This window comes from Prionailurus bengalensis, chromosome B1 (assembly GCF_016509475.1).
Source record: "Prionailurus bengalensis isolate Pbe53 chromosome B1, Fcat_Pben_1.1_paternal_pri, whole genome shotgun sequence".
In the NCBI taxonomy this organism is placed as follows: domain Eukaryota; kingdom Metazoa; phylum Chordata; class Mammalia; order Carnivora; family Felidae; genus Prionailurus; species Prionailurus bengalensis.
Genome location: NC_057344.1, coordinates 3,249,096 through 3,263,662, shown reverse-complemented (window position 1 = coordinate 3,263,662; position 14,567 = coordinate 3,249,096). Strand labels below are relative to the sequence as shown.

The following is a 14,567-nucleotide window of genomic DNA, read 5'->3' as shown; positions in this document are numbered from 1 at the left end:
TCACCAAAGTGGCAGGAGAGGGCTGCTGAAACACTGCATTTTTAAAAACACACCACTGCCTAGCTCTTTAGGTAGGAAATACTTATAAGGGACAATGTAGAATTACTGAGGTATTGATATTTTTTTCCCATCTGCCTCCTATTATACCTGAGCTTGTGGTGAAACCTAATGCATGCTGCCTGCCGAATGGCATTCTTCCAATGAGAACCTTCATCACTAACTGTCTCCTATCTTTTATACATCGAAGTTAAATTTCTCAAAAAAGTAAATGTTATAGGTCCAGATAAATTATTTTAAATTCAAATCTGTGAGTTGTGTCCGTGGAAGCATTACCTGACAAGGAAGGCAAGTAAGTTCATGGCTTTGAGTCCCCCAGAGAAAGGTGCGTGGTCTAGAAGACATGGAGAGGCAGATCTCTGCTTCATTTTTACATGCATCTTTCTCTGTTTATTTTTTTAAAAATTATTTTAATGTTTATTTATTTTTGAGAGAGAGAGAGACAGAGAGAGAGACAGAGACAGAGCTCGAGAGGGGAAGGGCCAGAGAGAGAGGGAGACACAGAATCCTAAGCAGGCTCCAGGCTCCCAGCTGTCATCACAGAGCCCAATGTGGGGCTCAAACTCATGAACCGCGAGATCATGACCAGAGCCAAAGTCGGACGCTTAACCGACTGAGCCACCCACGCACCCCATGTCTTTCTCTCTTTAAAGAAAGAACCTATTTTCATTGTACGATAATGCAACTATATAAATACATACAGCCAACATTTACAAGTTACCTGTACAACTTAAAATAATTATTAAGTTATAAGGGTAGACATTTCATGACTAGAGAGGTTTACAAGTCAGCAAACGAAGGTTAGGTATTAAGGGAGTACATTCATGAACTTGTCCACACTTTTTTCTATTTTGTTTCCATAAAAACAAAACTACACCACATACTCTGTTTTATGATCTGCTCTTGGGGCGCCTTGGGGGCTCGCTTGATTAAGTGTCCGACTCTTGATTTCAGCTCAGGTCACGATCCCAGGGTTGTGGGATCAGACTCTGCGTCCAGCTCTGCGCTGACAGTGTGGAGCCTGCTTGGGATTCTCTCCCTCTCTCTCTGACCCTTCCCCACTTGCGCACGCGCGCTCTCTCTCTCTCTCTCTCTCTCTGAAAATAAATAAATAAACACTGGAATATATATTTAATATATAAAATATATATGATCTGATTTTTATGTTAAAGATATTTAGAGTTATTTACATGGGTATTAATACTGGAAGTATAATGTTTATAAGGTCAAGTATTTGTGAAGTGCACATAAGTTATGTTCATTTTTAAAAACCTTTGTCCATAGGAGCACCTGGGTGGCTCAGTTGTTTAATCATCTGGGACTTCAGCTCAGGTCATGATCTCGTGGTTTGTGGGTTTGAGCCCCGCATTGGGCTCTGTGCTGACAGCGTGGGGCCTGCTAAGGATTCTCTCTCTCCCTCCCCCTGCCCCTCCCCTCTCTCTCTAATACATACATACATAAAGAATTTTTTCCTGATAAATGAATTCAGTAAAGTTGCAGGATACAAAATCAACATATGGAAATCTGTTGCATTTCTATATACCAATAATGAAACAGCAGAAAGAGAAATTTAAAAAATCCCATTTACGATTGTACCATAAATAATAAAATATCTAGGAATAAACCCAACCCAAAGAGGTTAAAGACCTGTACTCTGAAAACTACATAACACTGATGAAAGGGGGCACCTGGGTGGTTTAGTGAGTTAAGCATCCAACTTTGGCTCAGGTCATGATTTCATGGTTCCTGAGTTCGAGCCCCACAGCAGGCTCTGAGCTGACAGCTCAGAGCCTGAAGCCTGCTTCACATTCTCTGTCTCTGTCTCTCTCTGCCCCTCCTGCCCATGCTCTGTCTCTCAAAAAACGTTAAAAATTTTCTTTCAATTAAACAAATTTTTAAAAAACATAAAAAATAAAAACCTTTGTCCATAAATGAATATTATCTCCTCAAAACCTCCTCCTTAGCCAAGTATATAAAAAAAATGAATTAATGTAGTAAGAACAATGTAGGTCTTGAAAGCAGAAACTCTGATACATGTATCAGCTAAACAAATAGGATATACTAACTACTCTCCCAACCCCACTTTCCTGTTTGTCAAATGTAGTAACTTCCTTGCAGAGATTTTGTGAGGATTGAATTATGTAACGTGTAAAAGTACCTGCCACAGTACATCACATGCTTTGATTCCTCTCCTTGCTATGATCCCTTTCCTTACACAAATTAAATTTTATGTATTTTTGTTGGAATACATTTATTAATGTTATATTATTCATTAATATTTATATTTAATAATATTAGAATATTAATATTAGATTCTTACCCTTTTCATATTTACATGTCTATAACTTCTTGATATATTCAGTTGAGACCATGGAAAGAAAAAATCGTAGCCAGGCTACAAGTAACCTACAAAGTTTTTTCACTGGTTTTTAAGATCTAAGAAGTCATGACCAGAGGTGATAGGCCATTATTACTTTAAATACATGTAACTTAATAATTCATAACTTGAAAAATGGAGACATTATACACATACTATATCAGAGTCGGGATTATTATTTCTCCCACGTATTTACACCTTTGGATTTTCAAAATGACCATCACCATGCTGTAAGAAATGTACTTTACGATAGTCAAAAATTGCATTCCTCTGGATTACACGTTTGCAGAACATCTGAATAATGTACAGAGTGAAATTACCCATACGGATATGCTGAGATAAGGAGAGTTTTCAGAGTGACCAAGCAATTTGATTTATTGATACATTAATACAGACATTATTGATACATCATTATAATGTTGAACTATGTGTATCACATAAATTCTCAGAGAACTTAACATTTCTGCCATCTTCAAATAGTTTTAGTCTGTCTCTTATATAGTATTACTGTAAACAAATATTAATAAATGTATATTATAAAAATATGTGTGATAGACAAACCATTTGTATTAAATAACACTGGTTTATTAATATTATACATTTAAAGATATTTTATATAAGCAAATATATAGTTATATATCTGAATATTTATATCTATTTACTGTAAAATTTAAGTTATTTAATATCTTATATGAATACATGTGAAATACATATATAAGTGATAAATATATATACGTCAAATATATGAAACACGTTTATAGAAGTTACATTTACTGTGTTAGAATGCCTTTAAATATAAATTTCTGAAATCACTTACAAACTATCTGAGAAAGAAATTTTCTATGGGTACTCATCCCTCAGATATCTATTTTTTATTTTTGAGATGTAAAAATTAACAACTAAACTTTTATGATGTAGATAAATTATCTTTCGTATGAAGTATCAAAATGTGTATTGTAATATAAATTTACAATAATTTCATATATATGTATATATATATTACATACATATATGCCTGAATCAATTATAGTATACACTGACTTTGAGATTTTTCCCCTTTCTTCTCATATCTCAAGGTTATGCAAAGTAACACACATCCTATGCAAAGTACCATAAACTGGCCTCATCAGATGTTGGTTTTACTGTTAGAAGACCATGTATAATTAGGTGCGCTGTGACATACCTTTGAGAAGCCCTAAACATTTTCAAGAATCCTAAGTCCAGCGTCCTTGAATTTGCAGGAGACTGAAGCAGAAGTTACAGGCTATAAGACCTCAACCTGAGGCTGCTTCGTCCCTGAGTGATGGTCATCCTGCATCTGTGGGAGCCAGGACAGGTGCACAGAGGCATCTCTGGTGCCTGCCCATGTACATCCAAGTGCCGGAAGATGGGAGGAGTCAGGCCTGTAGGCTCTGGCATAAATTTCCATGCTGCTGATTTTGTAGAGGTCATTGAGACTGGTTTTATACTAGCATATTCTTATTTTTCATTTTATTTGAGTACTGAATAAATATCTTGGTTTAATTTGAAGATACATAAGGAAAGTACTCCCACTTTGAACATTTGCTGCCATAGTAATTTTAGCAGTTGGAAGGGTAATTACTCATATCATAGCTCTTCTAAGAACTTCTTGTTTTCTCCCCTGGCAGAAAAACAATCTAGAAGAGGCAATGTTAAAGAAAAAAATAAGTCTTAATAGTGAGAGAATTTGGAGTGTTTAAAAATTTTTTTTTTCAACATTTATTTATTTTTGGGACAGAGAGAGACAGAGCATGAACGGGGGAGGGGCAGAGACAGAGGGAGACACAGAATCGGAAACAGGCTCCAGGCTCTGAGCCATCAGCCCAGAGCCTGACGCGGGGCTCGAACTCACGGACCTCGAGATCGTGACCTGGCTGAAGTCAGACGCTTAACCGACTGCGCCACCCAGGCGCCCCAAAAATGACCTGGACCATACGATCGCTGCAGATAGTGTTCGAATAATGTTAGAAAGACGGGAGGTTTTCAGTGACAGCCAGATCATCCTTATTTGTTGTGCGGTTGAGAACCATTAACATTTTTGAAAGTTCCTCGATAATGTTTTTATTACTATATAATATTTTATTACGTAAGAAGCTAAACTATATTTTATTTTTAAATGTTTACTTGTTTATTTTGAGAGAGAGAAAGAGAGTGTGCGTGGGGGAGGGGCAGAGAGAGGGGGAGAGAGAGAGAATCCCCGTCAGGCTCTGCTCTGTCAGCACTGTCAGAGCCCGGATGCAGGGCTCGATCCTATGAACTGCAAGATCATGGCCTGAGCCAAAATCGGGAGTTGGATGCTTGACTGACTGAGCCACACAGGTGCCCCTAAAATCCCTTTGAAAAATAAGTTCCTGTAAGCTAAGAGCTTGATTTAGGAATAGGCAATAGAACTGGAAATAAGAACATGGCAAACTTAGATCTAAAAGTCATGATGGTGGGCATTCGATTACTAGTGTTTTAAAAGTCGGCAAATTAATGCAGTGAGAAAAGAGAGAGAGTCCAGACAAAATGTCTGGCATTATATTAAAGGAAGCATTTGACAAATATAGCTCACACAAGGGGCTTCATGTTCTGTGATTCTGTTGCATAAGAGGTGTTTCCTTGATGATTTAACCTGAGGTCCAAAAAGTACAGATCGAAGCAAGATGTGTTGATAAGTTACTTCTTTGCCAACCCTCCCTTTCAAACCCTAGTGTTGCACTAGTGATAAGACTTCTTCATTCAGATATCATCAATTTGTGTTTTACTTGTCAGTATTTATTTGTGTACTGTTCTGGGATCGGACCAACTGCTGGCAAAGACTGTAAATGTTCATCAGAAACAGAGAAAAGTTACCTTTAATTCTGGTATGCATGTGAAAATATCCCATGTGATACTCAACAAAGTAAGAATAATTCTGTTAGAGCTAAATGAAAGAAATTAGTACAATAGCAAAATGTTGTGGAGGTTTACATTTAGTTAAGTTAGTGGTTTGGTGTTTTGTTTCGTTTTGTTTTAGGAAGAAACAACAGGAATAAGTTTTATTCTTGCCAAGATAAAATTTACAAATCAAAAAGAGGAAATGCATTGGAAAGTAGGCATTGCTTTGCATTTCAGTAAAGAAATACTGAGTCTGTTAAATGTGGAAGGAACAAATGTCAGTGTTGACTTGTTCCACACTGATTTATGGCAGGAAAGTCTGAAGTTTACAGTACCCCCCAAACACACATGCATGGCATGGGGTGTGTATCATCGAAAGGTCATTGACAGAGGGAAATATTGCTACCAAGGAATTTCAACCAGAATGTGTTCTGTATAACAACATATTTTGTTGTTATGGAACTAAAACCATGTCACCTCTCCGAAGGTGTAAAATGGTTAGAATTAGTCTCAAAATTGATCCATCTGAAACATATGGAAATAAGTATCAAAAATAAAAATGTGTTATAATAGATCATAGGAGCAATGTCACTAAAAAGTCGGATTTTCTTTAAGTGGCTCTTATTTTGGACTGTTTATTCCAAAGGCTTACAAACTAAATTTTAACTCAAAAGATGGCACTTTACATGAAGATTTGAATCTTCAAGCCAATCCGTAGCTCTGGTGCTCTAGAGGTGGCTTAGGGCCTCGCGTGGAAAGCGAGTCTGGTCTTTTTACTGCAGGAAGATTGCCACCAGATGGTATTGGAGCTAGAGCCTCATGGCTCAAAGCATATGGTTCCACATATGTAAGATTGGGAGTATAAATGAAAACACCTTTCTTACTCCACCTTTTGGTGCTTGGTAACTTTTCATTAGAAATGGAATTTTATTATGAAGAATCTTTTAACATTATTATTATTTTTTTTTTAATTTTCTTTTTTTTTTTAATTTTTTTTTCAACATTTATTTATTTTTGGGACAGAGAGAGACAGAGCATGAACGGGGGAGGGGCAGAGAGAGAGGGAGACACAGAATCGGAAACAGGTTCCAGGCTCTGAGCCATCAGCCCAGAGCCTGACGCGGGGCTCGAACTCACGGACTGAGAGATTGTGACCTGGCTGAAGTCGGATGCTTAACCGACTGCACCACCCAGGCGCCCCTAACATTATTTTTTAAAGGCCTTGGTTTAAGTTACAAAGCCCTTAATAAATACGATGTCTCAGTAACTTATTGCAGGAAGTGTAGGGAAAGGAACCTGGATTCTGGAATCTATCAGGTTCCAACTCTGGCCCCGGTTTTCTTTCCTATAAAATGGGTTTAATATTATCACCTCATGGAACGGCTGTATGGATTCAGTCTAAAGAACTCTGTAGGGGCACCTGGGTAGCTCAGTCAGTGAAGCACGCTAGTCTTGATTTTGGCTCAGGTCATGATCCCAGGGTCATGAGACTGAGCTCCCTGTTGGGTTTAAGCCTCTGCTCAGCGTGGAGCCTATTTAAGAGTCTCTCCTTCTGTCACTCTGCCCCTCTCCTCTGCTCATGCGCACGAGCTCTCTATGTGTGTGTGTAAATGACAGCTGGAGTTTCCAGCTTTAAATTTAAATTATTAAATTTAATTAAATTCCAGATTTAAATTTAAATCATCCTCATCATTATTATTCTTAGTGTTTTCTTTCTGCTTGTTTCTATTTCAGTAATTGTAATTCTGGTCTCCACTGAATTATTTGTCTCTGTTTTCTTTAATAATAGAGGTAGTTGTTTATATTTCTTTTGTATTAGTTACTTTTATCTCTATAGCACTGGTCTTGCTGTATAGCTTGCTGCAAATAATTCATGTTGAATTTTAATTGACAGTCACAAGGCATGTCCTCAAAGAGCAGGATAATATGGTAGGAAAAACATCTTCCTGTTACTGAACATAGTTCATAGGAGTCTTCATATTGTGAACCGAGATACTTTGAAAAAGGCATTTAAGTATATATACATCCATATAATTTGCACATTTTAAATCAAAATTCATTAGAAGTCTTTTACAAACTGCCTAATTTGTATCTGTTCATCCATTTGCATAATTTTACATCTTGCTTTGGTATTAGTTAATGATGGGTGATGAGTCTACCCATTGGATATTTCCAGTTTTGATTTTTATCTCCAAGGTTTTGACTAAAGTTTAATATATTTATTAATATCTGTGGCATGTGTCCCAGGAGATTTGAAAAGATGTAATTCAACAAAATTAGAGTTAAAATGATATTAAACCAAGTAATTCCTCTCTTTTGAAAATGTGTCTCCAAGGCACTGGGGAACCTGCTTGAAGCAGATTGAGCTCCATGACTCTTTCCAGCTTTAAAGCTTCAGTTTTTCGAGAAATTAATTGGTCATGATGTTGATGGGTAGGTAGTTGGGATTTATGGAGCTTATTGTTTACTTGTACATAACCTGTTTGTCACCATGTCTTTGCTGTCGTTATCCCATTAAAAACCTATTTTTGTTTCGGGAAATCAGCCATATTTTACATTTAGTCCCTCATCACTTTTCTGTTATCTTCTGCCATCTGCAAACCATTCGGGCTTGTCTAATTTATTCTGTGCTCTCACAGAATTCCAAGTAAGTAACCTTTCTTGAATAAATAAGTGACTTTGACATTATCTTTAAAAAGACCCAGAGTGTTTTGATCTGACTTGGATGGGTACTTCCAATTTCTCTCATTTCTTTTTATTACTACTCCACGGGAGAAAAACAGAAAAAGAGGAGATAGAAGGAGACCTCTTTTAAGCATTTATGTTACATTTTAGAGCAGTCTGTTATTCTAGGATAGTGAAATAAGAGCCACACTAAAGCAGACCAGTTCTGATAAAAACAGTGATGGCCATTTACCTTAATGAGCTATTTTCATATGACACAGCAGTGACCATTGTGCTCTGGGGTATATAAGATGTTTCTAAGTGATGATGACAGAAAAAAAAAAAAAACCATGGTGCAAATAATACTCTGCACTGAAGTTTGAGATTATTAAAACTAGAGTCTCTTTGAGAGACTTATTAGTAGACCGCTGCCTACTGCCTGGGGACTCTGCCCTAGCACATGATATAGACTCTGAAGCCATGGGGCTGAAGATAAAAGTAGTGAAGTCAGTCCCCCTTCTCTGTAAGGGATACATTCTCACACTCCCAGTTAATGTCTGAAATCATGATCGGTGCCGAACCCCATATATGCTGCATTACGTCCTAAACATACATAGCAATGGTAAAGTCTAATTTTATAAATTAGGCACAGTAATAGACTAACAACAATTACTACTGATAAAATAGAACAATTATAACAATATACTGTAATAAAAGCTATGTGAGGGGCGCCTGGGTGGCGCAGTCGGTTAAGCGTCCGACTTCAGCCAGGTCACGATCTCGTGGTCCATGAGTTGGAGCCCCGCGTCGGGCTCTGGGCTGATGGCTCGGAGCCTGGAGCCTGTTTCCGATTCTGTGTCTCCCTCTCTGTCTGCCCCTCCCCCGTTCATGCTCTGTCTCTCTCTGTCCCCCCAAAAAATAAATAAACGTTGAAAAAAAAAATTAAAAAAAAAAAGCTGTGTGAATGTCTCTCTCTCTCTCTCTCCCTCCCTCCCCCCCCAAAATATCTTACTGTCCTGTATTTACCATTCTTGTGATGATGTGAAGATGATAATAAAATGCCTATCCGATCAGATGAAATGAGGCGAGTGTCATAGGTGTTGTGACATAGCTTGAGGCTTTAAATCATCTGCTTCTGGACCATGGTTGGCCCAGGTAACTAGAACAATAGAAAGTGAAACGTGGATAAAGGGGACTACTCTAGAACCGGCAGACTGATAGAAGTTGATGTGCTGATAGGTCACAGATTTATAACTTGCTGGAATACACACACATACACACCCAGTGGTAAGATACACAGAACATAAAATTTACCATTTTAACTATTGTTAGGTGTACAGTTTTGTGGCGTTGTGTACATTCGCATTGTTGTCCATCCATCATCACCATGATGACCTCCAGATCACCAGACCTCCAGAAAAATTTCATCTTCCCTCCTGAAACTCTGTACATGTGAAAGAAAAATTCCCCAGGCCGTTCTCCTGGAGCTTTGGAAAACCACTGTTCTACCTCCTGGCCTTGTGAATTAGACAACCTCTTGCTCCCAGCTGCTGTGTGTCCTTGGTTGTAAAGTGAATCTCTTGTAGACAGCATATAGTTGTATCCTGGTTTGTTTCGGTTTATCCATTCTGCCAATCTGTGTCTTTTGATGGGGAATATATTAGTCAGCTAGAGCTGCCGTAAAAGAGTACCACAAATTGAGTGACTAAACCAACAGAAACGGATTTCCTCACCGTTCTAGAGGCTAGACGTTCAAGATGAAGGTGTTGGTGGGGCGGTTCTTCCGAGGCTCCTTTCCTTGACTTGTAGATGGCTGTGTTCTCCCTGTGTCTTTGCAAGGTCATCCCTCTGTGGGTGTCTGTGTCCTAATCCTCTACTTATGGGGTCACCACTCATACCATAATAGGGCCACCCTAATGACCTTATTGTAACTTACCTCTTCAAAAATCCTCTCTCCAAATGCAGCCACATTCTTAAAGACTGAGGGTAGGGCTTCAACTTGTGAATTTTAAGGGGACACAAATTCAGCCAAAACATGGAGCTGATTACACGTAAAGAAAGTACTGATTGAGGGATGCCTGGGTGGCTCAGTCAGTTAAGCATCCGACTTCGGCTCAGGTCATGATCTCATGGTTTGTGAGTTTGAGCCTCAGGTCAGGCTCTGTGGACAGCTTGGAGCCTGGCGCCTGCTTCGGATTCTGTCTCTCTGTCTCTCTGTCTCTCTCTCTTTCTCTGCCCCTCCTTCGCTTGTGTTCTCTCTCTCTCTCTCTCTCTCTCAAAAATAAAAACAAAAGAAAGTACTGATTGGAAGACGCTTATTTTGACCGTTTTTATTTGTTTCCTGCATGTCTTACAGCCTTTTTTTTGTCCCTCATTTCTCCTATTACTGTCTTCCTTTGGTTTAGTTGATGTTTGGTAGTGACCTATTAGGATCCCAATCTCAGTTCCTGTTGTGCATATTCCATAGGTACTTTCTTTGAGGTTGCCATGAAGATTACACATAAGATCCCAAAATTATGACAATCTGTCTTAGAATGATACCAACTTAACTTCAACCACATACAAAACTGTGTTCCTTCACTCTGCCCTCACCACCACTTCATGCTATTGATGTCACAGATTGTATCTCTATTTATTGTGTATCTATTAACACAGACTTGCAATATTTTTATGCTTTTGTTTTTTTTTTAATATGAAATTTATTGTCAAATTGGTTTCCATACAACACCCAGTGCTCATCCCAGCAGGTGCCCTCCTCAATGCCCATCACCCACCCTCCCCTCCCTCCTACCCCCCATCAACCCTCAGTTTATTCTCAGTCTTTAAGAGTCTCTTATGGTTGGCCTCCCTCCCTCTCTTTTTGTTTCCCTTCCCCTCCCCCCGTGGTCTTCTGTTAGGTATGTTTTCACTCTCATGTGGATCCTGCTTTTGTCTTTTAAATCATGTAGAAAATTTTAAAAATGGAGTTTCAAACCAAAATTACATAATAGAGTTTTTAAAAAAGATTTCTGTCTATAATTCCTTTTACAAGAGAACTTTTGTGTTTTCATCTTGTTTTGAGTTATTGTCTAGTGCCCTGTCATTTCAATTTGTAGGACTCCATTTAATGTTTCTTATAGGGCCGATCTATTAGTAATGAATTCTCTCTGCTTTTTTAGTTTGCTTTTCTTTTGGTCTGTTTATGCCTTAATTTTCCCTTTATTGTGGGGGAAGGTTTTGCAGGATAGAGAATTTTCAGTTAACATGAGCTTTTCTTTCAGCCCTTAAATATTTCACGTAATGTCTTTTGTCCCACGGGGTTTCTGCTGAGAAACCTGATGGTTTTATTGGGGATCTTATTTGTGATGGGGTGCTTTTCTCTTTCTGCTTTCAACATTTGTTGTTTTTGTCTCTTGACAGTTTGAGTATGTGTCTCATTGTGGGTTGCATTGACTTTATCCTACTTGGAGTGTGTTTAGCTCCTTGGATTTGTATATTTACATCTTTACTCAAATGTGAGAAGCATTCAGACATTATACAAATTCATGTTTCAGACAGTTGTGTTATAGTCTTCGTCTGGTAAGCCTGATGGATGTGTTTCTTCAGGGAGTGTTTCTGGAGACTAATTTCATTCCTTTGAATTGGGCACATCTTTCTATTTTTGTATCACTTGTGATCTTTGTGAAAAAATGTTCACCTGAAATAAACAGTTTCCTCTCCCAGTTTTTGCAGAATGGTGTGGAAGACCTTTATAAATTAGTGGGCCCCTGAGCCATAGGATTAGCCTGGCACGAAGATTTGAGGTCTTCTCAGGTCTCTTCTGGGAATGTGTGCCGTCTGGGTCTGTGCGTATGCTTTTCCAGACCCCCATCCAGCTGCTTTCTGATATGTTACTACCCCAAAGAGCCTCACTCCAGCTCCTTCCCGGGATCTTAGATGTTCTGTTGTAACTTCCTGGCCCCAGATACCTACATGGCTGCAGCCCCTTCGCACTTCACAAATGCAGCAGTCCACCAGCGCCTTCCGTGGCTTCTGGCTGCTTTTCCCCATATGAGCTCCAAGGCAGGCGAGACAAAAACCGGTCTCTCATGCAGCCCACAGGCCAGAATTTGCAAACAAGCTTCTTTTTGCTTCTCCACCCTCGGCGAGGAAACCAGGAATGAGGTCAGGAACGAAGGTGCGAAGCAAGGCATGTTAAAACCTCAAGAATTCTCCTACCCTCATGGATGTGGCTTTTCCTCATTGGGCATTTGCTTGACTGCTGTTGACTTCTGACTGGTATCCAGAGTTCCTACAAAGTTATTTTATTTCGTCTGTAGTTTTTATTTGATGTTTCCGTGGTGGGGTGAGGGCCTGCAACTTCCTGTTCCACCATCTTACTGATGCCACTGCCTTTCTTGCTGGATCATTTTTAAATGATAGTGAGAAAAACAAATATTTAAATACGAAAGAAGATTTCAGAGGTGAATCCATTTCTCACACCCCACTGCAAAATGAGTATTAGATGATTTAAAAATCTCAATTAAAACCTGTAAGAAATGAAGATTATTTTGGAATGATGAAGTGCTTCCTAAGAATAAATTTATTTAAAATATTTTAGTAAGATTTGTACTTAATGAGGGATTACGTCCATATTCCAGTTTCATTCTAACTTAGCAATGGAAACTGAACCTTGCTGTGATTATTGTCATTTTTATGCACAGTTTTAATACTATTCTTAAGGATTTCAGTATCTACCTAGATATATTTTTTCTCATGGAATCACTTAAAGTATATTGGAGAAAAAAATATATAAATCTATTATATATAGTTAATATTTTATATGTATTATAAATATGATCTGAACATACATATTATAGATATAGATATAGATAAGTAATGAAACAATCTATTTAAATGGGTTTAAGCTGTAGGAAACACGAGTTACCCAACAGGATGTTAAGGTAGGGTAGGTTCCTGAGTTGGCAAATTTTCTGTCTCAACTATGATATCAAGGGTCCAGGTACTTGGTATATATATATTCTCCTCCATTTATGATATACCCTCCATTCTTGGAACATAGCAATATGGCACCAACAATTCCACATTCGAAATCCAGACACAGAAAGATCCAGAATAAAAACAGAGATGGTCTTTGTTGGCTCACTAGAGTGTCTTCCCAGTGGCACAGCTCCAGACTTTCCCTCATGTCTCACTACACAGAATTGAGTCACAAGCCCCCTGTTGAGCAAATTTCTGGAAAGAAAGAAGGAATTGCCTCGGCTGGATTAGACAACTTAGATAGGGTGGGGTGGGTGTTGGAGTGGCAGCTACTCTATCCACTAAGCAAGTGCGTCCTTTAAAAACTATTATGTGATTGTACAGCATCCCAGTAGGAGGAAGGCTCCTCATGGAACACATTCAGAAAATACATCAGCATGTTTGTAAAAGAAGAATGATACTCTTTTTTTTTAGTCCAATGATAAACATGTTCAATGTTTAAACATAATAGGTAATTTTATTTAAATTATGTCTCGTCTGGGCATTAACAAATAATTAGTGTCTTCACTTCATCTGTGGAGAGTGGATGAAGGCTTTCTTCTATATAAACTGTGGCATTTTACCATTCTGTTCTTTTTGTCCCATCATGCTATTAGTTGTGACCTATTGTAAAGTTGAACATAAGGAGAAAATGTATTTCTTAAAATTAAATTTTGACCACGTCAATAGAAGAAGGGCTCAGACTAAAGAATGTTGGCATCCTTTCACTGGATAAGAAGTCTTTATTTTTCAGACATAAGAATAAAGATGTATTTTAATATATCTAACATGTCTTAATTCTAAAATAAATCGCATTTTTAAAGTCATGGTCTAAGAACCAAGCCTGCCTAACGTAAATTTATTCTCTGAGGATTTCCCCAACAGCTAACCAAATTTACAAGAATGTTTCTCTCTATTATAGTGAGTCAAGGAGGCGTTGCGTTGGTCTCTGACATGTGTCCAGATCCCGGGATTCCGGAAAATGGAAGAAGAGCAGGTTCCGACTTCAGGTAGGAGATACAGAAGTTATTTGAAAAGCATGTGATTTTCTAAAATATATGTAATTTCAACTTGTTGTCCTTAACTCTGATGTCCTTTTGATTTAAAGATACAACTTCTCAATTATTACGGGGCTCCTATATGTAAGGCATACTGTGTAAAAATCTAAGACAGACTGTGTTTAAAACTTCCACGTGGTGTAGAGTTGATGCCTTTCACTATATGAGCAAGTATTAAATATTTAACCCTAAATGAATATAATCAAAATTTGTCTCAAGGGTTTTTTTTTTCCTCCGGTTTTTCATTAATTACCATCTCCTATTCTAATGCATTTTGGTTAATGTTTAAAAAAATACATGGGGCAAAAATTTAACTATAGCCTCATAATTATTTCATTCAATTTTTAGAATAATGAATGAATGTAAGTGGCAGTCAATGCAATTTATTTCAGAAAATGTTATGATTCTCTTTACTAGGATCGTGATGAGCTAGAGACTACTTTCCAGTTGTGACATTATTAATGTAGTGGTGATTGTAATAGTGTATTATAATTATAATGCCATTTATATTTATAATGATTACAATATCATTT

General features: G+C 37.9%; 1 protein-coding gene across 2 annotated transcripts in view; it reads left to right on the top strand.

Annotated features, from left to right (window-relative positions):
• CSMD1 (CUB and Sushi multiple domains 1) overlaps positions 1 to 14,567 on the top strand; it is a 2,022,422-nt gene that overhangs the window by 1,413,968 nt on the left and 593,887 nt on the right. For both annotated transcript variants that reach the window (XM_043557450.1, XM_043557440.1), the window contains exon 8: positions 13,899 to 13,986. In XM_043557450.1, coding sequence (XP_043413385.1) covers positions 13,899 to 13,986 — 88 coding nt within the window. The remainder of the gene's footprint in view (positions 1 to 13,898; positions 13,987 to 14,567) is intronic.